At 45.6% G+C, this 27,665-nt stretch overlaps 1 protein-coding gene across 7 annotated transcripts in view; it reads right to left on the reverse strand.

The window, feature by feature from the left end:
• The window catches only part of LAMA2 (laminin subunit alpha 2), a 3,858,378-nt gene that overhangs the window by 3,281,131 nt on the left and 549,582 nt on the right, over window positions 1-27,665 (reverse strand). For all 7 annotated transcript variants that reach the window (XM_086927001.1, XM_086926997.1, XM_086927002.1 and 4 more), the window contains exon 3: window positions 12,439-12,551. In XM_086927001.1, the coding sequence (XP_086783127.1) occupies window positions 12,439-12,551 (113 nt within the window). The remainder of the gene's footprint in view (window positions 1-12,438; window positions 12,552-27,665) is intronic.

Consider the following 27,665-nt stretch of genomic DNA (forward strand, 5'->3'; position numbering starts at 1 on the left):
CTCAGAGGAGTCATGCACCTGCTGCAGAGCGTGCATCTGCCCAGCAGTGTAGAGATTCCAGTCCCAGGAAGGCAGCTCAACTGGTCCATGCTCCCTCCCCAGGGACCTAGCCACTGGGTGCAATGCACGTAGGATAGCTCAGTGTGTTAGTGCAGCTTCTGCAGAGTGTGAGGTTCCCAGTGAGACAGCTCAATGAACAATATGCCCGATACATAGATCCGGATTCCTGCAATATAACACAGCTCAGGGGGTTCATGCTCCTGCAATTATTCAAGGCTGGGTGCAAGTATTAAGGAAAAGGTTGAGCTGCTTACTCGCAGAAAAACAGTTAAAGAATTCTGTTAGCAATAAAGTGTGTGGTGCACAAAGTTGAACTGAGCAGGATAGTTGCGGGAAAATATACGAATACGCGCTTACCGGTGTATGCTGTTAGTACGAACTAACCTGCGGCTCCAAGATCTGCAGTTCGGAACAAGTCAGCGGTTGACGAGGTAAATAGGGGTGTGGTTTCATACGGAAAAGGCAATACGAGTAGCTTCAGATTTAAAGGGGCAATGTGCGGAGTGCACGCAGAGGAAAAACGGGCGATTAATAAAGATTTAAAGATGCTGGAAAAAAGTAGGAAAGGTGAAACAACCAATGTATTTACAACGGATGTGGTGTGGTGATAATAAGATATACAAGTACAACAAAATGTGTAGAGACATGTCTAAACATGCTGAAGCAAATACTATAAATAAATGACATAACAAGGTGAAAGTGAACCAGTAGATGCATTAGACCAAGCAAAGGTTACAGCGAGCAACTAACCTGCTCAGTGCAACTTTGTGCACCGCATGCTTTTTTTGCTTTATTGCTAGAATTCTTTAACTGTTATTCTGTGAGTAAGCAGCTCAGCCTTTTCCTTAATACTTGCACCCAGCCTTGAATACTCGGCCACAATACCATTCGTTATTGGCACTTTTGTATCTCTTTTAACACTTCACATCCGTAACTCTTTTTATCCGGCACTATATACATAGTATCACCCCATGTATATTTATCACGCAGAGCCCTAATACCACACACAGTGTTTTTTTTTTACATGATTGAGCCTTGCATGTCCCTATAATATGCACCGGGAATCTTGCACAGAATTAAGGTGACGGTGTTATCCAGTGACTAGTCCCCATTAGTTATGTTTATCTATTTTATCTTCATTGTAGATATTCCCTGATGAAGGACCTAGTGCCGAAATGCATAGGGAAGGAATGTATATACAAACCACATTTAGTATGTATGCTACAATACGTTAATTGACTTATCTGGACAGAAGATTCCAATGAATAATAAGTCTTGTCATGGATTTAAGTTTTGAAGATTAAAAACATACAAATCTACATTTATGTTTGAGAACCTTTTCAATTGAACTTTGCTGTGTGCCACAGCTTTCTACTCCAGTGCCCAGGGAGACACCTCCACAGGTGTGGTGGTGCTACTGGTATTCATATTCGTTACCCTCCCGAGCGGGAGTGATTCTCTGGAGCATGGTATACACATTAGAACTTCATCTAATCATCAGCAGTGCATGATCTGACTCTTTTTGAATCTGTCAGGTAAGGTCACAGAGACAACAGAAAAAATGGGAATTGGGAAAAAGACTTTGGAAAAATCTAAAATGTCAATTAGGGAGAACTGGTTCAAGTTGGTCTAAATATGGAATAGTAGTGTATATTAAGTCACTGTATGGCACTGCACAAGCACAAGACCTATCCTCGCCACTAATCACCAATATTAGAAATTGTGTTTCTCGTTGGAAGAGATATGCATTCAATCCTAGTCAGGGTAAGTCAGATGCACTCAATAAATTAACATGTGTTCACCCTCTGGTAGCTTGGCACAGAGCAGGCAGGCTTAACTTAGGAGGCAATGTGATTTGTGCAACACTATAAACAGTAACACAGTGAAACACCACAAAAATCTCCACACCAGTTTTGAAAAATAGATTATGATGTTGTAGATAAAAGAAGACCAAAACAACAAAACTCCAATAAGCAAGAGTCGAGATATTAATTTTTTACCCGTTTTCCGCGGCGGACAATCCGCCGCGGTGCGGGAGTTCCACAGAGTGGGCGGGGCTGCGGCGGCCAGCGGTCATGCGCACCACCCGGAAGGTAGTGCTTGCGTCGGCCGTTGGCCGACGCGAGCATGGATCAAGTTAAAGATTAAATGTGTCAATAGCACTTTAAAGCAATAAGCGCCTGGGGGGTCTGGTAGTGCTGCACCAAGGCAAAGTCAAGACTTTAGGCCAACTGCGATGGAGCTCTGGCTTTATACAGCTGCCATAAAAGGCCCGCTGAACAAAGTACCTTGATCCCGGTTGCAACATCGAGATGCTGGGTGCAGCCGAGCAATGAGTCAGTGTTGATCCCGCAGTCGAGGAGATGCGTCAAAGTCAAAAAGTCAAAAAGATTTATTGTTTCCAATTATTAAAAATCATTTCAAAACACAATAGAAAAAATCCCTTAAAATTTTCACACACTTTGTAATACGTATGGCATAAGGCATTTCATCTAGTAACTTTTACCCATTATCATGAGATGCGTCATTTTCTGTATGCAGCTATGGCAATGAGCCGGTTCTGAAGATGAAGCGCTGAAGCTCAAATGCTTTGGTTCCTAAGACAATGCACCGGGTTTGTCCAGGCAGTCGAGGGGATGCGTTGATTATCTCTCATTGCAGCAGCAGAGGTTCCAATGAATCGGTTCTCGAGCTGCTACACTGGTTCTGTATGCAATGCATCTGTTCTGTTCCCGCAACAAAGGATGTTTCAGTTCCACTGAAGCAAGCACAAGGAGCCACTTCTGAAGGACCAGGAGCAGGAGGTGAGACTTTGATATCCCTGAGTCTCAAAACAGGAGGCAAGCCAGCATGCCCTTGGATATTATGCTGGCTTCATGCAAGTGCACAGTTCTTCCTCAGGAGAGGCAGAGGTTAACAGGCACAATTCTTCAAGAGTAGTGATCCAGCAGAGTGGCATACCTTGTAGCAGCACAGCAGACCGTCTTTCTGTCAGAGTTTCTTTAAAGGCCCAGGAGTGTCTGATTTGTTGGGGATCAGAGACCTAGGACCAGATGTAGGTCGCCCAATACTGGTCGATAACGGCCGATATTTCCGAATTTCGGCCGTTACCGACTGGCTTTTGAGATGTAGGTGGCCTAAATTACAAATTCGGTAATTTACCAATTCGGTATATTAAGGAATCGGTAAATTACTGATTCCTTAAAATACCGAATCGGTAAATTACCGAATTTGCAATGTAGGGAGCACTCAAATGAGGGCATTGCATAGGTAAGGATTCAGTATTTACCACCAACTACAAGTTGGTGGTAAATATTGAAAACCTTTGCAAAAGCAATTATTTTGCTTTTACAAAAGTGCGATGTGGCAGACATACATGCCCTTAGGGCATGTATGTCTGCCACATGTGCACCCATGCACTAGCCAGGGGTACAACAGGGTGTCAATGTGACACCCTGCCACCCTTGAATGAGTTCCCTATTTTACCGAATCAGTATTTACCGATTCGGTAATTCCCATTCATTCCGATATGCCTGGAGGCCCATAGGAATGAATGGGAATTACCGATTCGGTAATACTTACCAAATATTTACCTACATTGCATTTACCGATTCTAAAATACCGAATTGGTAAAATTCGGTATTTTAGAATCGTTAAATCAAGATTACCTACATCTGGCCCTTAATTCTTATACCAAGTTGTGTCTTTAAAGTGGATGTCACTTCAATGAGGGGCTTTGAAGGTCAATGGGGTCCTGCTTTCTAAGCCTTGGCTCCAGACTCAGTACAGGGTGGTATTGAACCAATTGTGTGGGGACAGGACACTGCCTATTCAGGTATGAGCATCAGCTCCACCCTCCTATCCTGCCCATGTTTACCCATCAGGATGCAGATGGCTACTCAGTCGCACCTAACCTTATTTTGTGAGAGACTGTCTAGAAGGAATGCACAAAGTCCAGCTGCCACCTACCCAAGATATGTATTGGAGAGATGCTTCAGGCACCCGGAGCGTAAGAACATCAAAAAGCCATCTTTCTCAAAGTTGCCTTTCTAGAATAGTAATATTAAATTCAACATTGCTAAAAAAGATGACGTATCATTACTATTCCAATGATATTAAACATGACAGAGCTACTCCTTCTTAATCATGAATTACAGCTTAAAAGTGTAATAAGGAATTCCCGAAGTTGACCTATGAGAGGGGTAGGCCTCACAGTAGTGAAAAGCAAATTTAGGTGTTTTTCCACTACTAGGACATGAAAAACTTTAAATGTACATGTCCTGCCTTTACTTCGCTCTGCACTATGGGCTACCTAGGACCTACCTTAAGGGGTGACATATGTAATAAAACACAGGTTTAAGGTTTGGCTGAGTTTTTTGTAATGTCAAGCTTCACATACAGATCTGCAGTGGCAGTCCTGATACATGTTTAAAGGGCTACTAGTGCAGGTGGCACATTCAGTGTTGCAGTCCCACTTGTAACATTTAATTTACAAGCTCTGGGCACAGGTAGTGCACTCTACTAGGGACTTATAGGTAAGTTAAATATACCAGTTGTTGATAAGTCAATCAAACCATGTTTAGGGGAGAAGCACATGCACTTTATCACTAGTTATCAGAGGGAAAATGCTCAAAGTCCGAAGGCCAACAAAAAGAATACAGCAGAAAGTGGAGGTAAGCTTGCAAAACGTTGGGGGAGGACCACTATATGGCTGTCAAGTCTAACAGCGAGATTTGCACTTTGCGCTACAGTATCAACAGCCCACGGTGAAATCCAACTGGAGCTCCAGCAACAACTGTCCATAATACCAGGCCTGCTCTTGGCACTAAGCGACAACCACCCGCAATGCTCTTGCTGCTCCTTATGGCCTTCTCCACTGCGAGTTGAACTTTTCATGCTGGACTTTAGAAGGCAACTTTTTTGTGGGCTTAACCTAGTACCTGTATCCGGCCTGTGCTCCATCAATGTCAGCCTGAACTTGTGACTTTTACCTGGGCTCGCAAACCAGATAACCACGAGCGGCGAATTCTGATTGTAGTCAGTATTTTATTATCTATTTAGAATTTCATATCTCTGATTCAACTGATTTTTGTTATCCAATAATTTATTAATTTCTACTGTATTTTTTCAAAATTGGTGTGGGATTTTTTGTGTTGCATTTTCACTGTATTACTGTTTATGTACTGCATAAATACTTAACACATTGCCTATTAGTTAAGTTTAACTGCTTATGGGTCAAGCTACCAAATGGTTCAATCAATCAATCCAGAATTTGTAAAGCATGGCAAAACACTAGTGAGGGTCTCAAGGCGCTGAGTTGAAGGCACAGGGAGATTAAGTAATTTGCCCAGAATCACAGGATGTTGACGCTGATGCTGAGACTCGAACCTGGTTCCTACCAGCTCTGAAGTTGGCACTCAGGCACTTAGCCACATCCTCTGCCTCTCCGGAGGGTCAAGCACGGGTTAATTTAATGTTTATGCTTCAGCCTGATAAAGATTGGGGCTGTAGTCTGAGAAGATCTGACACTCACCCAACTAACAACCCAATTTCTCATAATCTGCCTTAATATGTGAGGGATTTTTAGAGTTGGTTCTGATTTGACATTGAATGGATGTGGCAGGAGCTGCACCCCGGACAATCACCAGCAAAATATTCCATTAAAAGTGAGATAATTAACTTTCAGCTTCCAACATTCTTATTCTCAAACAAAAAGTTAAGACTGTCTTTTCTTCATACTCCTACACTACGCTCTAGACCACAGGTACTCATAGTACGGCCCGAGGGCGACCAGCGGCCCGGCAAGCCTTCCTTGGTGGCCTTAGGACCTTGCAGACATTGTACCATGTGTTTTTAAAAAAAATTAAAGAGTGTCAGCAAACACTGCCGCAGCAGCGTGGACTCTGAGACACTCTGCTCTATGGGGGCCGGGCGATTCACAACAAAGCCTCATTAACAAGTAAAGGGTCTTTTAAAGACCTGTGAAGAACCCGGGTGCGGCTGTGTATGTGCCGGGCAAACTGGGGTAAGGTGACAGAGGGTGACAAACAGAGGGAGACAGACAGAGGGAGACGGGGGGAGAAAGACAGAGGGAGGGAGACAGAGGGAGGGAGACAGAGGGAAGCAGACAGAGGGAGACCGACAGAGGGAGGAGACAGACAGAGGGACAAAGAGGGAGACGGACAGAGGGAGGAGGGCGACAGAGGGAGGGCGACAGAGGGAGGGAGACAGAAGGGGAGACAGATAGAGGGAGACAGACGGAAACAGACAGAGGGAGGGAGACAGAGGGGGAGAGAGGGAGGGAGCCAGAAAGAGGGAGACAGAGAGAGAGAAAGGGAGACAGACAGAGTGAGTGAGACAGAGGGAGACAGAGAGAGAGAGAGAGAGAGAGAGAGAGAGAGGGGGAGAGAGAGAGATAGAGAGAAGGTGGGAGACAGAGAGAGAGGGAGGGATACAGAGAGAGAGACAGAGGGAGGGAGACAGAGACAGACAGGGATAGAGACAGCCAGAGTCAGGGACAGACAGAGACATATAGAGGCAGAGATAGGGACAGCGACAGACGGATAGAGGCAGAGACTGAGACAGACAGAGACAGAGAGGCAGAGGGAGACAGAGAGAGAGAGAGAGAGAGAGAGAGAGGGGGAGGGAGAGGGAGGGAGACAGAAAGCGACAGAGGAGGGAGAGGGAGGAAGACAGAGAGAGAGGGAGACAAAGAGAGAGAGACAGAGGGAGGGAGTCAGGGGAGAGAGAGGGAGGGAGAGGGAGACTGACAGAGGCAGACAGACAGAGGCAGATAGACAGAGGGAGACAGACAGAGGGAGGGAGAGGGAGACAGAAGAGACAGAGGGTTGGAGACAGAGGGAGGGAGACAGAGAGAGGGAGACAGAGGGCGACAGACAGAGGGAGACAGACAGAGGAAGGAGGGCAACAGAGGGAGGGAGACAGAGGGAGTGAGACAGACAGAGGGAGACAGAGGGAGGGAGACAGAGGGAGGGAGACAGAGAGAGAGGGAGGGAGACAGATAGAGGGAGATAGACAGAGAGAGGGAGAACGAGAGAGAGGGGGGAGACAGACAGAGGGAGTGAGACAGAGGGAGACAGAGAGAGTCAGAGAGAGAGAGAGAGAGGGAGCAAGAGAGAGGGAGAGAGAGAGAGAGAGAAGAGAGAGGGAGGGAGACAGAGAGAGGGTAGGAGAGATACAGAGAAGGAGGGGGAGAGAGAGAGAGAGAGAGAGAGAGAGAGAGAGAGAGAGAGAGAGAGAGAGAGAAAGATGTGTGTATGCCGAATCTGGTGGCTCAGTGGACAAAGGCGTCCGCTGCAGGGGCCTGTGTTCAACCTCATGGTCACAGTTTTTTTTTTGCACTAGCAACGCCCCCCCCCCCCCCCCCCCTCCCCCACTGACCCGCCCCCACCGGTGCGGCTCTCTGCCACAAACCATAAATGTGGCCCCAGATACAAAGTTTGTGAGTACCCATGCTCTAGACACAAACTATGTCAGTCTTCCTAACTACAAAAAATAAAAGAGGGGTGGGGGGGTTGAGAAGAAAGTGTGGAATTCCGCTGTAGAAAGACATCAACACTGCAACAAACATAAACGAATACAGTTTAAGTTTTATGTCCTGTTATCTCAGGGACCTAGGGGCTTCAAAAACAAATTCATCAACTCGAAAATCCCATTTTGCGTTATAGTCTTCTTTACCATCGTATCTCAAGATATAAATATCCGTTAAAGCCGTTGTTTATTGCGGTCAACGAACGTGTACTTCGCGTAACTCTTTGACCTCCCTTTCACATTCTTAGAAGCAATTTCTACCACAGGTTTTCATTCTGACCCGTAAACCGAGCCTTCTGTAACCCCATCCATTCCGTGAAGAAAAGTAAATCACTTTATTCTTCCGTCAGCCTCACTTTGGTTTATAAAAAAAGTTTCACATTTCCCGCATCGAATTGTCTGGGAGCAATTAGGGGTTGCTATCAAACCACATAATCATGCTCCCTTATCAGCTTTTTAATCTTTCCAGCTAAACAATATTGTGTTCTTTCTACGTTTAAAGATGCCCACATGATCTGTGTAGTAAGGCTGAGAATTGCCATGGCCGGTTATCCTCGTCACAGCTGAGCTGCTGCTGCGCGCGTTCTTCAGGCCGGTTTCACACTTGAAAAGGATTTCAATGGATCGATAACGCTGCGTAATGGGCTCCATGCTCCAGCGCTGTCAAATCACCAGGCTCAAGCAGGCTACCGAGCCTGGCTAAGAAAGTATATGCCACAGTCCAGCAGCTATTGGACACACGCCGCAGCCCTTGAAGCTCAGCAAAGCCCGGTGGATGTGCCCTTAAGCCGGCTCCGCAGAGTAATGAGAAATACGCTGACAGCGGTTCAACCGCTGGCACTCAACACAGAGACGCGATGGAGCATAAAAGCCCCTCTCCGCGGCGTCCGTCAGGTGGAAACCAACCTTGAACGGCCACGCGGCTGGAAGAAAAGAGAAATTAATTGAGCAAGTGTTACACGGGGCTATTGAGGAACAGAATCCGTGTAACCTCGGTGGAAAAGAGAATTTGTTCAGTAGTATGGTCAATGACAAGCATGGGCCGCCGCGTGAAAGGAGCCATGAGAGGTCACTGCCCCTTAGCGCGCGCTGTGGCTTGTAAAATGTCTTCCCTCCAGTACTAAGAGCTGGCAGGCCTTAACCTAGGCATTTCCAAAATTTGTTTCTAAATCATCGAAATTAAGTCACCTAATAGTGCGCTCAAATTATCCAAATCATTAATGTTCATGTCTTTTTCTGAGTATTTTATTATTCTTGTTTTTTCGTAGTCACCGAGCTTAACATTTCAAGGTAAAAAAAACAATGGCCGCAATATAGTGCAGCGTTGATTAAAATCCAGTATCATCTTAAAGGTTTTTGGAGTCCCATGCAGTCATTCTTTGGGGCATCCTTTGATGAGCATCTTTGGGTAATCCATTTTCAGATAACGAAGTGTTTATGATGCCTAATAATATTGAATTATATGTTACATTTTCAGGCTCATAGGTTTTGCTAAGAAGCCAAAAATACAATAGTACCAAAATGAAAACATGAACAAGCATTCGCAGAACCAGTATAAAGTGGAACGAGAGAGTTAAGGTAGAAAAAGGTGATTTAAAGAAAGGAAGAGGCACATGGAGGTAGCGAAGTCAGGTAGTTAGAGATATATGAAGAGGTGCATGGTAGAGATGGGGCAAAATGAAAAGACAAGTCTGCTAAAAAGTAACGAGGCAGAGATAAAGGCACAAAAGAATTGTGATGTATAAAGGCATAAAGTAGAGAGACAGAGCTGAGGTAGGGAAAGAAAGGTGAGGTTAATAGAGTAGTAGAAATCAGGAGTGAGGCTAAGAGAAGGTTGAGGATATAGAGAGATAGACACAGTGGTGAGGTAAAATGTATGAGTTCAAATAGAGAAGGTGGCATGGAGAGAGATGAGTGAGCGACAGGAGGTAAGGAGAGAGAAGTGTGGCAGGGAAAGAAATGAGGTAAATAGGTAAGGTACAGATTGATGTTGTAGTGTGAGTGCTCTGAGAGAGTTAGACCGACATGAAGTATAGAAAGATGGAGAGAGCAGATGTGAAGAGAGAGATGAGGGTGAGTAAAGATGAAGTAGATGGAGGAGAGAAGGCCATCCGACCACACGTTTCTGGCAGACGCATACAGAATCCTGGTTACTGCGTTGTTTGTTCACAATTCAGGTATCTCCTTCCTTGGCTCTCTGATAAAGGGCGCAGTCAACTTCGGCGCGCAGTCAACTTCGGCGGCGCAGTCAACTTCGGCGGCGCTAGACCATGCTGAGCAGAATCATATCTGGAAAGGTCGTCTTTCCTTTGCTCAGGGCCCCATTCATCGGCGTCTTGTCTAATTTACCAGCTTTTCTGGACCTTCTTCTAGCCAGGCTAGCCCTATTCACGCCCATATGAAGATTTAAGATATTTTCTACTCATCATTCTATACAATCAAATTACCTCTGGGATACCTTTCACCCTCTCTGATGATACCCTCCTGCTATTAGTGGACCATCACTTCCTCCTGGTGGCCTATTATCATCTGTGTGTTCTGGACTGCAATTTCATTAGGAGTACATTTTGCATCTGCTATATCTCCTACCAGTGCAATAGAAGGTTACCTGATGAAGGCCAACATGCCGAAACGCGCGTAGTTCCCATCTACCGCATTGCCTCCATCAATACGCGTCTACGTTTATTTCTGTTGTTTTTAATATGGAAAAAACATTTCTTGAAATGTATATATGAATGCCCATATAAATACTATTTTTGATATCAAATTTGCACACATATGTATATTGTGAGGTTGAAATAGAAATAGAAATATATGACCCACAACAAACCCATAACTTAAAAAGACATCAATTAATAAAATGAAAATAATTTCTAATATTTATGTGTGATAAGTTTGATCTATGGGTGTTTATCTTTGCTAACCTGGTGGGTTATCACATGTAACTACTGGACCTAGAACTGCTTCTGTCAAATGTTTGACTGACTTAGCTATAGACCTTTACCTAAAGTGTGGATGGAGGAGAGATACAGTGAGATGAGATGGGGCAGGGCAGTGAGGTGCATAGAGCAGGGTGAGGTAGAGACAGTTGAGGTGGAGAGAAGGGGTAAGATATGGTGTAGATGTAGGCCCAGAAAGTGGTAGTGAAAATGGTAAGGTCGTCAAAGAGAGGTAAAGAAATGAGGTAGAGAGAAACGTATTGAAAGCGAAGTCAGAAGTGAAACAGACTTAAGTGAGATATTGAGAGTTAAGATACAGAGAACTGGGAAGGTACATAGAAAGAGAGAAGCAAAAAGAGAAGGGTGAATTAGAAGAGATCAGGTGAAGTAAGGAAGGACACAGGAAACTGAAAGAGTATTTTTTAACTTAATTAATTTCCACCAACTGTCAGAGGTGGTGAGGGTTAAGGTTGGGTAAGCTCAGCATGTAACATGCGCATGCCCAGCAAGCAATTTAAAATGAATCTGTTTTTTTATGCAAGCTGTCATTCCAGTGATACTTCTGGGACTTCCTGGTCACGTTGCTCGGTGGCCGTTGGAAGGTGTGTGCCGTGGGTCCTTGACCCCTTTTTTAAAACGGTGACTTCGGACGAGCCTGCGACAGCACACGGTACCATGTGCCCTCTCTTAGTTTTGATAGCTCAGCGAGGCCACAGGCTTGCAGTGGACAGATAATCTTCAACTCGAATTCTGATGCTTTTCATGAGGTACACTCTTCACCCTGCTAAAAAGAAAAGCAAAGGAATGTTCGCAATACACTATGAAGAGTACTGAGCGCCCATCTTTACAAGAAGAGTCTTACCTGACGAGAATATTCAATCACATTATCTGATACTATCAACAGTGAAAATGATAATGACGCTCCTGCGCGGGGAAATGCAGCTGCCATGGTTCTGCGCATCAAAGTAGACGCGCATCTAATTGGCGCGTGGCAGCAGTGTAAACAGAGAGAATGCTGAAGCAGCCCTCACTCACCGTATGTATGCAAATGCCCCAAGAAGCGCCTTGTCAGATCGATGCGGATCCCACATCAATTTAAATGTGATTGACATACGCAAACAAAAGTTGCCAATGACAGCTAATTTATTTTATAGGCTTCCTGAACAGAAGCCTCAGTGCCTATTGCGGACTGGTTGCGCATTATGCCTTTACCTGATTAAAAGTGGAATTGCAAAAAAGCTGCCCTTCACCAGCTATAGTTTTTTTTGGGTCTACAGCAATTATTTAAATCTACATGTTGCAAGAATAAGTAAGACGGGATTCGATATTCTTGCAGCATCTGTCCTCCAATGAATGGTGGGCCCCGAAGAGGCCCCAAGACAACACCAAAGCAGTCCATTGTGTTAAGCAGTGACAGGATAATGGATCAAAAACACAAGACTATTATGTCCCTGATTATTAGTTGGTCATTGTTTCTGACCTCTGCACAAACCCCTGTTTGCGTAGGGGTCAGAATTCTGAGCTGTGTGGTATTTCCTAAGCTCTGTAATTACTGGGTGTTAAATACCTCTCCCTCCATTAAATTTCGGCAGGCCAAACTATCAAAAATGTAACCGTGAAACACAGTTTGATTTGTACCAAAACATGTGATTTTTTTGTGTGTCAATATCTGCATATTATGCCCTTAAAACCTGGAATAGTGCTATTTATTCGACCCTAAAAATTCGGACCCAAAGGGAGTTGAATTTGATAGGGTACAATAAGTAGCGCCTTCTCATGAAAACACATTAAAACTAAAAAAAAGTAGTATTAAATCAGCTACAGCTTATAATAAAGACAAAAACAATGCAGGCTAAAATAACATTTTAGAAATGGAAATGCAAAATACCTGCTGAAGATCCAGAGTAATGGTGATGTAATGGTATTCCATCCCATTCTGGATACTTGGGCTCTGCCACCAGGTGTTTTTACCATCAATTGCATTTGTTATCGGGTGCCGTACTAGAGAGATAACGGTGAATTAAGTTAGTGCATTAAGAACAATATTTGTCAGTGTACTTAATTTAATCTAAATCACAACCACAGTTCTCATTTGCGTTTGAAAACATTATTCACGCTTTCAGTGCAATTAGATCCACAAATCATATAGCACGACAAAAGTACATCAGTTGCATTTAAACAGTTGTTCATCATACTTTCAAGTTAAAATAAGCTGATAAGGAAGCACATAATACATAATTGTCATAATTTGCACAGCAGCATAGAAGACAGTATGCTAGTGCTTAGTTTGTGAAAATCTATTTCTGAGAAGGCCACTGCAGCAAGCACTACCCACTGCTATGCCAGGGCGAATAAATGCCAGTATCAGTGCTTCCACTAACATCCCATTCCTACAAATATGAGAGTTCACCCAAAGCTATTAAGATGGCCTGGAAGCGCTGATATTATTTCTTATATTGCATTACATTTTTTTGTATTTTGCTGGTGTGCTGATTTAAAAAACAATCAGACAGCAGCACCATGTGGTAGAATATCAAAGTGCTGGTGTAAAGAAATAGGTGCCGGTGCTGAGCGCCCAAAGACACCAACACAAATTAAACACTACAGTAACCACTTGCCATCCAGTTTGTCCTCCTGCCACATTCAGCTTAGGGTGGTAAACTTACTTCAACTCTTGCTCTCTCATTCCACCTCCATCTTGCCACCCCTCATGTCTGGTAGCAGGACAGCTGCCAGTTTGAACAACGGCAGTAGAGCACTGAGGAAGGGGGCAAGGATGCTTTGGCAACTGTATGCACATGCTTCCTAGATCCACAAATATGGCTTCCCACTGGGTGAGCCGGGTACAATTATTGGGAACAACAGAGTGGATAGTGAAATATATTGCCCGTACCTCCAAGTTAACGGATAGCCAATGCTGGGTTCTCGACTGAAAGGTTCTGGTCTGACAAATGACTCTGGCAGTCAGTAGTCAAAACAGAGAGGAAATACTTCTGTCTGATCTGACGATGTAAGCACAACAAAGAAGAAGTATCTTGCTGCTATCCTCATCACACTTAGGTCCATTATTGTTTTTTACTTATCCTGTCATGGATCGTTATGTAATATTAATTTAGATCCTGATGATACTAATGATCTCATTACTATTTCCAGTTTTGTTCTTTATATTCATCTACCGAGATTTCACAATAGCTTGAATTACAAAAATACTATGCTACCCACATAGGCATATAATGAAATGTAAGAAAACAAATATTTGTTTATAAAACATTACAAGGAAATGTACAAAGCTGTTATGGGGAAACATACACTATGAATCATATACAAACTTGTAATGTGGTAAACATACACTTTGAATTATAACATATATATATCCACATACAACATCTTTGTATTTATTTGGAAATCTAATCTCTCTTCCGATCAAACATCCCTTAAGTGCATCAGCATCATGACGACCCTCATCATTCCTTACCATACAATCAGATGTTCCATGTTCCTAATATGTCCTTACAACCTACTCTTGTCCACCTTGACCCATCTTCAAGGTCAACATAATTCCTACCTACGTTCTTCACAGTCTTGGGTTCAGAAAATGCTGACTTACCCTTGCACACACACACCATGATACCTTTTACCATCTGACCAGTCGATACCTGGAAATCCTCAACTCTAAATCTCTTGTTAAAATCTACTTTATACACTTTCTGTTTCAACACAACTCCTGCCTCAATTTGATGTAATCAATTTCCACTCTTTTATCGCCCATACCCATCATAATGGTCAACTTGGATGTCCTTCTCTTGAGAAGGTCGAAGGGATTTTTATCCGTGATGCAATGTACACTGGTTCTATACGTCCATACCATCTGTCTAAAACGATCCACAATTCTTCTGTCATTAGCCACAGCCACCTGAATGTTCTAAAAAATTATGTTTATTTTTTCAACTCTGCCATTTTACCTGGGATTAAATACTGCAGTTTTACAATGATGCAAATTTCTCTGTAATAAATATTTCTTCATTTATTCAGAGCAGAGTTGCAGACCATTATCTGTAACAATTCCTTCTGGATTACCGTCTGTAAAATACTCTTTCTCCATAAAGTGTATAACCACTTTACTTGTCACTTTACCTACACATCCCAATTCAAACCACTTGGAATAATAATCCACCATCACAAGAACACAACTATACAAGAGCCCATTATTTCTAATGGCCCCATAATACCCATGGGGTAAGTTTTTGATTTGCTCCAACTCTACGTCCATCATCCCATTTGGAATCGCTTTGTTCTCCCTAAGTTGGCAGGGTATGCCCAGACGTTGGTCTCTTGCTCACTTTGCCACTGGATTCAAGCTACCCTGGCTGATGACGGCTTATTAGCCAGAAACCGGTCCCAGGATGCTTGTTTCCCATCCAGGTAAGACAGGGCTGAGCAGTTCGGGCTGGACTGTTCCCATGAGGCACAGGGTAAGACTGATTTGCATATTGTCATGTCTGAACTGGGGTGGCGGTGTGAGCTAAAGAATGATGATGGATTAAACCCAGATCAGTTGACTGGGGGTGAGTGCTTGCAATGTTCAACACTCCGTCCATCATCCCCTTTGGTTTTACTTTTGGAAAGTAGACACTGTCGGCCTGGAACTGTTAGACTCTGTCATTTTCAACATCGCGGTATCCCCATATGGAGCTACCAACTCGGAAGAACTGTGTTTTTCATCTATTTCTACAATTTAAAGTAACTATTTTTACAGTATTGTTTGTTGGATTTTTGTCATTTTTGGTCTTGTTGGTTTAGATAAAGTTTTGCATATTTCTCTAAACTGGTGTGGTGTCCATTTGTAGTGTTTTCACTGTGTTACTGTATGCTTGCACAAATGCTTTACACACTGCCTCTGGATTAAACCTGTCTGTGCGTGCCAAGCTACTAAGGGGATGAGCAGGGGTTATTTGGGAAGTGTATCACCCTTACCATGAGTAGGAAGAAGGGTCCCTACTTGGACAAAGATGCAAACCATTGCCAAACAGAGACCCCCATTTCTAACAGTAATGCTGTTTCGATTCTGCTAATATGCACCAGGCAGATCCTATTACCACTTTTTTACCATCTTGTATTTGTGTCAGCACCGCTCCCAAACCATAACCACTGGTATCTGTAGCAATCATGGTTTTACATGACAATTTAACAATTCCTAAATGAGGGGCTTCCGATATTTCCTGTTTAATATTGATAAACTGTAATTGACAAGTTTTGGTCCCATTCAAATGTATTGCTTTTCTTCGAGAAAAAATTTTTTCTCCATATTTTTGGTTTTGTCCGTAAAGTTCTTAACAAATTTTAAATAAAACTCAACCACTCCCAAAATGATCTCAATTCATCCTTATTATTAAGCACTAGCATGTTAATGATGCTACTCACCAATTCCTTGCGAGATTTAAGGCTTTCAGAATCAATTACGTGCCCTAAATATGTGATGCTCTTAACTTCAAGTTTTCACTAACAAGCTTTAACAGCCAAACCATTATCACATAACATTTCTAACACCGTCTTTAACTTCTGTCATGGACTCTATGGGGCATATTATCAAGAAAGGTCGTTACATTATCGCTGCTTTTATCAGCAGGAAACAGCTACCTTTATAGGGCTGCGCCTGTCCCCACACAAAAAGTTGCATTCCCCCACTGTAGTAAGTCTGGAGCCAGGGCAGGAAAGGCACACGCCTTGTCTTCTTCAAGGGCCTCTTTGAAGCCCCCCCACTTCAAAGGAACTTTTAGTTATGAGTACTGGAATCCTGACACCACCGAATCAGAACTTTTCTGGAACCAATGACATTCTGCCTAGAAGAAGAGCTGTTGTGCTGCAGCAGGGTCTGCTACTTTAATAACTGCTTTGCTGTGTTGGCCCGCTGTCTGCTGATTGCTGTCCTGTAGGAGGGACTGCCACTTTGATTACTACTCTGCCTTTCTGCTCTGCTGCTTCTTATCTGGGAGTTAGAAGGGCTGGGCCTGCACTCTATAACCTTGAACCCAAGTTTCTCCAAGGGCTTGCTGGCTTGTCTCCTGTTCTTGAAGTCTCAGGGCCAATGAAAGACACTCTTCAGCCATGCTTCAGCTGCTGGACTCTGCCATCTGTGAGGCCTCCCTTGCCTTAGGTGCTCCTCCAGTCCTGGACCTCAGAAGTGAGTTCTGCAGCTATTTTGCTCTAAAATGGCCTCATCGTCACCTCTGTGTTGATCAGAACTGACACAGTGCCTTTGGACGCCCACACAGTGAAGATCAGAGGACATCCCTGCATGGCTCGATGAAAACACAGGACCTAACTGTGAGATTCGAAGACAAAACACCATTGATCCAAGGTCCTGACTGCGAGGCTCGATGATGACTCAGTGCCGATCGGAGGTCCCGAGTGCAAGACTCAGCAATGACACAGCATTGATCTTGAGATACTGCTGCGTGGCCTGACTTCGATGAATCGACGCGACTGCGTGAATCGAACTGATGCATCGAGTTTCCAGTGCTGACACTTGCTCCATCCAAGTAATGTTTACAGCAGGCCTGCGTGGGTCCTGAAGCCGGCCTACCCTCCATCGGGGTCGGCCGGAAAATCACCAATCCCTGCCACGTAGTAATGCCATTCCAATGGCACAGTGAAACATAACATTCCTCCTAACAAAATCAAAGCTTTCAGACCAAAGAACTGATAGCAGTGTACACAGTGTTCCCAGTACTTCATGTTAACAGTTGAACAAAGTTCTCTCTAGGTATGAAGGACTTTCTCCAAGTAAAAAGCTTAGGAAGGCACTTAACCCTGTAGACAGAGCAGACAATCCACAGCATACTTAGGCTTCATTATCTTCGGAGACCATTTTAAGAACTGTCTTTAACTACTCTGAACAAAGTCCCAAGAGAAGGAATTCTAAGAAGCGATAGATTCAACTCTTTCATTTTCCTCTAAAAGCAGATCTTGATTTTTTTACAACTATAGCTAAGGAAGATTTCCTTTCTTGTCCAGTTCCAAATATTTACAAAGGAAAAATATCTTAAAAGGAGTTCTTAAAGTCGAATCTGGGCACGCCATTAGTGTTGACATGTTATCATATTCTACCTTCTTCCTTTCTTGTAGGTCGATGCATTTCCAATCCAGGGAAATTGATAACTAAATCAGTTATAACCCCTCCAAAGCATGTCAGAATACCCATTGAGCTTGATTGACGTTTTTCAAAGCTTGCACTGTCTCTTCTCTTTCCACCCCAATCAAAATCCAACCAACTCTCAACAGAACAAAAGCCAATAGTAGCATCCTGTCATGCCAACAAGAAGAACTTTCCACTGAGAACTAGAGTCTGTAGTTTGAAAAACAAGTGCAATCTACCCATCAATCTGTTCATAGCAGAAGCAAGCTGGTTTGAAGCAGTTCTTTCCCCTGTTCTTACCGTTAGTCATGTCAAACTCCTGTATTTCAAAAAGTAAAAGAGATGAGCCTCCAATATGCTCCACCATCCATCAGTCCATTCTTAAGGCAGACCGCAGATTGTCTGTGCTACAGTTGCACCACATCCATGACAAAGGCAGGCCTGTCAGCGCCTGCAACATGCACAGTGCATGGCCCTGTGGTCATTCATTGACACAGGTTACACCACAGACTCATGCTCCTGCCACCCTCCACACAGTGAACACCAGACAGTCATGCACCCTGTATCAGGCAACCCCTAAGAGCACACATTACAGCTTTGCAGGCTGTGTGTGCAACTCATACTGCCAACCCCGCACTGCCACACATAACAGTGCATGTCCGTACAAGCAGGTCATGTGCGTCCTTCTGCGCACATGCTACTTACACCAGCACAACATTGGACTCTGTTACCTCATCAACACAACAGCACAACACAAAACCATCATTACTATGACCAGGTTGTACGTAAATCCCACACACTACTTCTACAATGCCATCACAGATGGATAGTGGATCCCCCACAAGGACAATACCAACTTTCCAGGAGTATGATTGTTAAAAGTTTGTGGTGTACACCCCCAGAGTCACATACTACACCAAGTGCCAATTGTGGTGATGCTCAAAATGTGCATCTCTGACTGAATTTTAGTTGATTAGATTCAGAAGATCCTCTGCATATGATATCATTTAGACTCCAGACATGGTAATCGAATCAGCCAGCGTGGTAAAGGAAATATTTCCAAAGTATGCGTACTCTGAGCAGAGCCTTGTTGCGGCATACCCCACTTCTGTGTTTTGACTAAGGAGTCGATGTTGTAGGTGCGGACCTGATGTGTGCAGTCAGATAGTTATGACAATATCCAGTTCAGCACTGAGGACCACACACCTACATTCTTCATGTGGTTCAGAAGAGTGTGATGGTCTACGGTGTCAAATGCTATAGACATGTCGGACAGCACCAACGCCGCCTTGGAACCTACATCTACCTCCCAGCGTATAGAGTCTGCCATTTATATGAGGGCCACCATCAACATCATAAAAGTGGATCAACAACTGCCCCAACACCCTTGCCCCACTCAAGACCTCTGCAACCAATCACAACAACAAGAAAGCCACTTGGTTCAACAAAGACCTCCGGCCCTCCAAACGCACCTGTCGGAAACTGGAGGAGAACTGGCTCTGCAAATGAACATCAGATAGCTACACAGCCCACTAGAACGCCACCCACCCACACAACCAACTCATCAGGACTACCAAGAGGACCGCCTTCAAGGACCACCTACACAAAAACACACACAACACCAAAGAGCTCATCGACATTGTGAAAGACCTCTACAACCCCATGTCCGACACCAACGACATTCCCCATCACAAGACCTGTGCAGATTACTGGCCACCTTCTTGCACTGCATGATCACCGACATCCACAACAGCTTCAACCCCAACACACCCTCATCCACCACCAAGACCACCACCCCTGCCACCCCCACACTCACCAGTTGCCTGACCGCCTGGTCCAACATCAGCTACGAAGACAACAGCAAGACCATGTACTCCATTCACTCCGTATTCCCATATGAGCCATGCCCTCACCACGTTTTCAACAATGCAAGCACAGCCATTGCATACCATCTCAGAAAAACTATCAACATCTCCTTAGAAACAGCAACCTTTGCAGAGAGCTGGCAGCATGCAGAGATCAACGCCCTACTGAAGAAACACAAGGCAGACCCCAATGACCTAAAGCACTTCCGGACCATCTCCTAGCTCCTTTTCCCCCACAAAAGTCACAGAGAAGATTGTCAACAGACAGCTGACCTGCTACCTAGTAGGCAACAACATCATTGACCCATCCCAGTCCGGCTTTTGCAGCAACCACAGCACCGAGACCACCCTCATCGCCACCACCAACATCTGGATCCTGATGGACAAAGGAGAACCAGCCGCACTCATCCTTCTGGACCTATCAGCCGCATTCATAACGGTCTGCCACTGCACCCCAACAGCACGCCTCCATGACGCAGGAATCCAAGAGATGGCCCTGGCCTGGACCACATCCTTCCTCTCAGGCAGTACCCCGAACGTCCGCCTCCCACCCTTCAGCTCCAAGACCACCAAGATCATCTGCGGCGTCACACAGGGATCATCCCTCAGCCCGGCACAGTTCAATATCTACATGGCATCACTCGCCCATGTCACTCAACAACACCGCCTCAACATCATCTCCTACACCAACGACACCCAAATTATCATATCCTTCACCAGAGACACCCACACCACCAAAGCCAACCTCCACAGGGGAATGAAGTCCGTTGCAGAATGGATGATAGACAGCAGGCTGAAGCAGAATGAAGAGAAGACGGAGGTCCTCATCCTCAGCACCACCCCATCAGCCTGGGGTGACTCCTGGTGGCCAACATCGCTAGGAACAGGCCCAGCACACACCGACCATGCACACAACCTAGGGGTCATCCTCAAATCCGCACTCTCCATGACCAAGCATGTCAACGCCGTCTCCCCGTCATGCTTCAACACCCGGCAAAATCTCCACCGGATCTTCAAATGTATCCCCTCCAACACAAGAAAAAACGTCACCCAGGTCCTCGTCACCAGCAGACTGGACTGCGGGAACACACCCTCTACGTAGGGACATCAACCAAGCTCCTGAGATGGCTGCAACGCATCCCCAATGCCCCGGCACTACTGATCCTCGACGCCCCCAATGCAGTAACATCACACCCCACCTGAGAGGCCTGCATTGGCTCCACGTCAACAAGAGGATCACCTTCAAGCTCATCATGCACGCACACAAAGCCTTACACACCGCCGAACTAGCATACCTCAATGACCAACTCAGCTTCTACACACCCACCCCCAGCCTCCGGTCTGCTAGCCTCACCCTCGGCACTGTTCGCTTCCAGAAATCCACCGCCGGCGGCAGATCCTTCTCCCACCTCGCCACCAAGACCTGGTACACTCTCCCAACCAACCTACATCAGACCCAGGAGCTGCTACCCTTCACAAAACTCCACAATACCTGGCTCTTCCATTATTAGCAGCCCCCTCCCCTCCACCCAGCGCTTTGAAACCATCACAGGTATGTAGCGCACTTTGCAAATATCCTGTTTGATTGATTGTTTGCGAGTCCCTCTGTCAACTGCAGGTAGACCTTCATCCTCCTCAGCCACACTCAGTAGGCACAACCACAAACCAAAAAGAGAAATATGGACGACTCCCATCCAACACCACGTTGCATGTAGTCCGTCCAGTCACCCTTGCCCTGGGCAACATTCATCACTTCCACAGTACAACTGCATGCCGGTGATAGTTATCCCACATCAAGAGACAGACCTGGTAGTCCCTCCTTGGACACCAACACATTACCCATGACCTGTACAACTTCATGAGACTCTTACGTAACTGTCTGTCAGAGCAGTATGACAACCCTCAGCAGATAGTAACCGTCACATGTGAGTATTTCCCTCCATGGATGTAGTTGATCATACATTGTGACCTATGTGTGTCCACAACCAGACTCAGATCCCAGTGTATGGATGGCTTGTGTTTGTTCAACATTGTGGCATATTTTGACATATTCTGACACGTATGCTGTTGACTCAGGTAAAACATACTTCAACATCAATACTTATTGTGTTTTTTTTATTATTATCCAACTTGTGAGTGAAATGTGAGTAGGTGCTAGGTGCTGTACAAAAATGGGGGAATCCAAAATTCACAGAAGGAGATGTGATGCCTTGCAGTTTCAGTCAACACAGTCCAGAGCACAGTGTTTGGCATCCTTGATGACTCTGCGACCAGCAAGTGCATGTGGGAGAGTGTGACAGTCAATAGGGTGATGCTGTTGCTTAGAAAGGCAAGATGCCAGACCAGGTGACCTGGGAGATGTGCATGGCCCTATGCCTCTCAACGTCTTCTCCGTGGACGACCCACTTCCTTGGGGGACCCTCATATGCAGGCCTTTAAGATTGCCTGGGACTCTCCGTTGGATGGTTCCACCTCCTCCTCCCTACCTGTGCCTGTTGGCAGTCTTTGCCTGGATGTTTCCGGCCTGGTGACACAGGGAGGGTGCTGCATGTTGTCAGCAATCCGACGGAGTGAATGGCTTATGTCCCTCTGCACCGCCAAGAGCCCAGCCAGTCTTGCCTCCATCCGTCCTTGGAGTCGTAGTTGACTGGCGTATTGCTCGGCCTGCTGGTTTTTTAAAGCGATGAGGGCCCCCACTTCCTGGCTGAACTCCCTGGTATCCCGCCGGTATCCCTCCATGATGTTTCTGAGTTCAAACATACCAGGCCCGTCAGCTTGCTGGTCAGGTTCTCGCCTCCGCCTTGTGCCACTCCCACCACCCCTGCCCACACTAGCCCGGCCTGCAGTTGTGGGCACATCTGTTCGACGGGACCCCTGAGGGTTGACAGTGGTGGTTTTGTCTGCCTCCTCCTGGGTGTCCGATGAACCTTGTCCCTCACTGTCAGACTGGCTCAGTTGTGGATTGTGGACAGGGCTCCGAGCTGTCTGCTGGGATCTGTCAGGTGTGGGTGTGGTGGTTGGCACAGATGCCCCTGATCCAGCTGCTGCACGGGTTTGGGATCCAGAGGTGCCAGGTTGGTCTGTGTCATCCATGGAGTGGTGAGAGGCGTCGCTGTTGGTGGGATCAGAGTCCTGTGGAGCTTGCGCCTGTGATCCTTCTCCCCCCTGATTGGGGGTAGATTGTGCACGTTGCCCTGTGGGTGTGAGAGACAGACAATGTTGATGCCATGAAATGCAATAAATCTTTTTCATATACATTGTCGTTATCACTGCTACACCTGCTCTGGAATGTTCACACTGTTTACTTGTGGTGTAAGATTGATCTGTGTTCAGGACACATTTTAATGTGAGGGTCTATTTACAATGAATGGCACAGCCAGGCATATCAGCAGTGATTTGGCAGTCATTGTTCACCACAGCTATGCCAGCATGGATGCAACACTTTCACACTGTGGATCACCATAGTGTGATAACAGTACAGCTGTGTCCCACATCTGTGCCATGGAAGTGGCACATTGCTTGAGTTGTGTCACTGGTGCAACGCAGATCCAGCAATGCTCTGTGTGGCCCTGTCTGCACAATTCTGTGTCAATCCTTACGTCAGCTTCAGGCATGCACAGGTTTTTGAGGCAGCATGCGCATAAAAGTAGCTGAGTGAAATTTTTAAGATTTCACTCAGCCACTTTTGGGAGGTGTTGATATGCTGTGATGGGCAGCCACCACACACCACAACATAAACACACCATGACCAGTCCACATACTTCTGCCGCAGGGCTTTAGAACGTGACAAATCTCCCAGGTGTATCTCCTTGTCAATACCCAGCACCATTGCAGTAATATTTGTGCATCCGCTGCGTCAGTAAGGTGTAGCTATGTCATCGTGGTATAAGTGAAAGTGACTTGTGATACAGGCCTGTGTATTTTTTTCTTAAATGCTTCATCAGATTGGTATTTGCAGTGTTACAGGACGGTTGTGACAGTGGGCCACTACATTGCCTGTTCCAGCTGGCTATGTTTATGTAAGGGGTGTGTGTGACAGGCTGTGCTGGTAGTTGGAGTGTTAATTGCAACTGGGCCTCACTCATGGTGTGGCTGTGCCCCCATGGAGCATGCTGCCATAACCGTGGTGGTGAGTTCCGGGTTAAGAGATCTGACCTTGTTGTCCTGATGTTAGTGTTTGCACTGGTCACAGGATGACCTTGTGCAGCATACACCATGGCCCAGTGTCAGCTATGTTGTCAGTACTTTCTCACTCCCTGTATATTGAGCATGGTCCATGGGTGTGTACCTGGACCATATGGGATGATTGCAATTGGGCTTGTGCGTACACAGTAGTGGTGATAGGGTTGGCCGAAGTTTAACCTTCTTCAACATCCCCCTTGCAGCCTTCTGGCCATGAGCCTTGCACCCACCCCCAAGCTGTTCACCACTGGTAGGAGTCCTCTGCACACCCTCCTCCTATGTCTGGGCACTGCTGGGAGTCATATCCGCACCCCCTCCTATGTCTGGGCATTGCTGGGAGGCATATCCACACACCCCTCCTATGTCTGGGCACTGCTGGGAGTCATATCCACCCACCCCTCCTATGTCTGGGCACTGCTGGGAGTCATATCCTCACCCCCCTCCTATGTCTAGGCACTGCTGGGAGTCATATCCACACCCCCCTCCCATGTCTGGGCACTGCTGGGAGTCATATCCACATACCCCTCCTATGTCTGGGCACTGCTGGGAGTCATATCCACCCATCCCTCCTATGTCTGGGCACTGATGGGAGTCCTCTGCACTCACCCCTCCTATGTCTGGACATTGCAGTGAGTCACATCCACCCACCCCTGTCATGTCTGGGCACTGCTGGGAGTCATATCCACACAACCCTCCTATGTCTGGGCACTGATGGGAGACATAAACACCCCCCCTCCGATGTCTGGGCACTGCTGGGAGTCATATCCACCCACCCCTCCTATGTCTGGGCACTGCTGGGAGTCATATCCACCCACCCCTCCTATATCTGGCCATTTCTGGGAGTCATATCCGCAACCCCTTCCTATGTCTGGGCACTGCTGGGAGTTATATCCACACACCCCTCCTATGTCTGGGCACTGCTGGGAGTCATATCCACCCACCCCTCCTATGTCTGGGCACTCCTGGGAGTCATATCCACACCATTCTCCTATGTCTGGGCACTGCTGGGAGTCATATCCGCACCAACCTCCTATGTCTGGCCACTGCTGGGAGTCATATCCATACACCCCTCCTATGTCTGGGCACTGCTGGGAGTCATATCCACCCACTCCTCCTATGTCTGGGCACTGCTGGGGGTCCTCTGCACTCACCCCTCCTATGTCTGGGCACTGCTGGGAGTCATATCCACCCACCCCTGTCATGTCTGGGCACTGCTGGGAGTCATATCCACACACCCCTCCTATGTCTGGGCACTGCTGGGAGTCATATCCACACCCCCCTCACATGTCTGGGCACTGCTGGGAGTCATATCCCCCCATCACTGTCATGTCTGGACACTGCTGGGAGTCCTGTGCACACCCCCCTCCTATGTCTGGGCACTGCTGGGAGTCCTAGCCACACACCCCTCATGTGTCTGGGCACTGCTGGGGATCCACACATGTGACATGAGTTGTTTGTATACACACCAGGCTCCACGGCTCCTTCAATTCCATGTACTCCCACCGGTGGTAGCAGGGCCATGACCTTCTCCTCCCTGAGCTGGAACTGTACTGGTCTGCGGGGACCACCACCTCCGGTGTAATGAGCGTTGGCGTAGTCCTCGTCCATCTTTCGCTTTACCGTCCTCCGCAGATCGTACCACCTGGCCTGGCAATCCTTCCTGGAGTGCCTGATGGATGCAACAGCATTGACCCTATTGACGATCCTCTCCCACAGCTGGGTTTTGTCAGCTATGCTGGTCTGTCTGACCAATGCACCAAACAGCTGTGGCTCAACTCTGATGATTTCAAAGTCAAAGTCAAAGGTTGCTTTATTTGGTTAAAATTTAAAACCATCAAAGCACAGGACAATATTTCATGGTGTAAATAATCACATTACAAACAAACAGATAATATCAATAACATATTACAAATAAGCAAATATAATATATAATGCATAGACCAAATATATTACATAGCACCATCAAAAAAGAACACTTGGCGTACAGATATATAGATTAAAAAGTTTTTCACTCATTGAGTTCTCCAATTAAAATCCAATAATTCATCAACTAAGACGTCACACCACAAATTTTCTGTTTAAAAATCACTATAGGTAAAGAGGTAGAGGGCAATTACTGCTGTAGCTGTACTTTATTTCTTCGCCTGATTGCCCCTGTGATGTAACTGGCTACCCCGAAACACACCACTGAGGTCCCAAGCATTTGCAGGTAGGCCACAGACGGTCTAACTTGCTCAAGGTTACAGCCACTTAACAATGGTAAAATAAACTTCTTACGTAATGAAACATAAAAATCGCAGAAAAAAACATATGTAAGGTATTCTGCTCAGAAAAATTGTCACAGGGGCAGGGCCCCAAAGCCCCTTCCTTGCAAAAACATTTTGGGAAGGATAATAGCCATTAGAGCATGTTATACTTGAACCTTAATAACACAAACAGATGATATCGCTTCTTTATATAGGTCAAGTACGGCTGGATTTCTCTCCCTATACTCAGCATTACAAAACTCCTGACTGAAAGTTTTACCAATTCCCCTTCTTCCCTCATTAACATTACCCTGTTCATGAACTGAGACTTTACGGCTTTAATAGCCGTTTTGCCTAACGCACTAGGGTTCGTAAACAAATCAGGGCTGGCCAGTGAGTCCATTTGGGTTTTAATTAATGGATCCACAGGATATCAAGGGCTCTGTCTAAAGACATACAGTCTTGAATAATCAATTGGTTTAGATTAGGTGGCTGCTGTGCCCAGATTCTCAACCAACCTAATAATGGGGCCACAGCAATCTGATCTGAAATATAACCAACACCAAGGTCCTCATGAATATTAAAAGTTGCAGCAGAAGCTGGAAACGACAGCAGCTTTCGTAAAAAGACATTTTCTGCTGTTTGAATTTCGCTAACATCTGTGTAGCCCCATACCTCGCTCCCATATAGCACCATTGGGACACACTTAGCATTATACATTTTCATGAGTGCCGGGAGTGGTTTAGAACCTAACCGTTTTGCAAACCCTAACAGTGCCCCAGACGCCCTGGCAAAGGTATTCTTTTTATGAGCACGCTGCGTGACCCAAGACCTTCTATCGTCAAAAAATATCCCTATATATGGAAAGGCTGGGACTTTAATGAGCAGTATGCCGTTTTCTAGATAGAGCTGCCTCTTAAGCCGGTGCTTAAATGAATGAAGCCGGGCTAGGGCTAGAGTAGTTGCATGGAGGCCCGATAATATCGGAAACCAACTATAACTGGTTAAATTGAATATGTGAGATTAGAAAAAATCTTTCTTTTTTTTAAACGCAAGCAGTATTGACTCAAGCTGCAAAATTATTGTGAACGAGCGTCTAATATAGTGCGTGGAAGTCACAGAAAACGGCAATAATCGAGAAACCGAAGCCTGTAGAGTCTAAACGTAGCGTTGTTTTTGGTTAAATGACAGAACGTGGAAAGGGTCCATATATACCACTATAAAGGGCGTAGAGATCAATCTTATAGTCTGAATACTTTTATCGTTCGGGCTCATGAAATAATATTGTAGATGTGGAGGATGTACATGTTTGGCAAACTTAAAAAAATTGGTTTTCCTCTCACTGTGAACAGCGTCCTTGAAGCCAGGAGTAGAACTATTAATCGTGGCGGCTCACGGAACTCAAATCGGCAGAGTGAAGAAAAGCACAGGTAACTGAACATTGTGCACAATTGTTGCGAGATATGATGGTTGAATAGCACAATCAAACTGCCCTTGACTTAATATATAAAATGTATTCTCTTGGCACATTTAGGCCCAGAGGAACTTTTTATAGAATACGCCGGTTACACAGTGGTTACATGTGAGATGAAGAGAGTGCGACCTCTGCATTATCTGAGGTAAATAGAGAGTGGATATTAAATGGCTAATGACATTCATAAACAACTGCTACATAAAATGGCCCCCA

This window comes from Lissotriton vulgaris, chromosome 6 (assembly GCF_964263255.1).
Source record: "Lissotriton vulgaris chromosome 6, aLisVul1.2, whole genome shotgun sequence".
NCBI lineage: Eukaryota > Metazoa > Chordata > Amphibia > Caudata > Salamandridae > Lissotriton > Lissotriton vulgaris.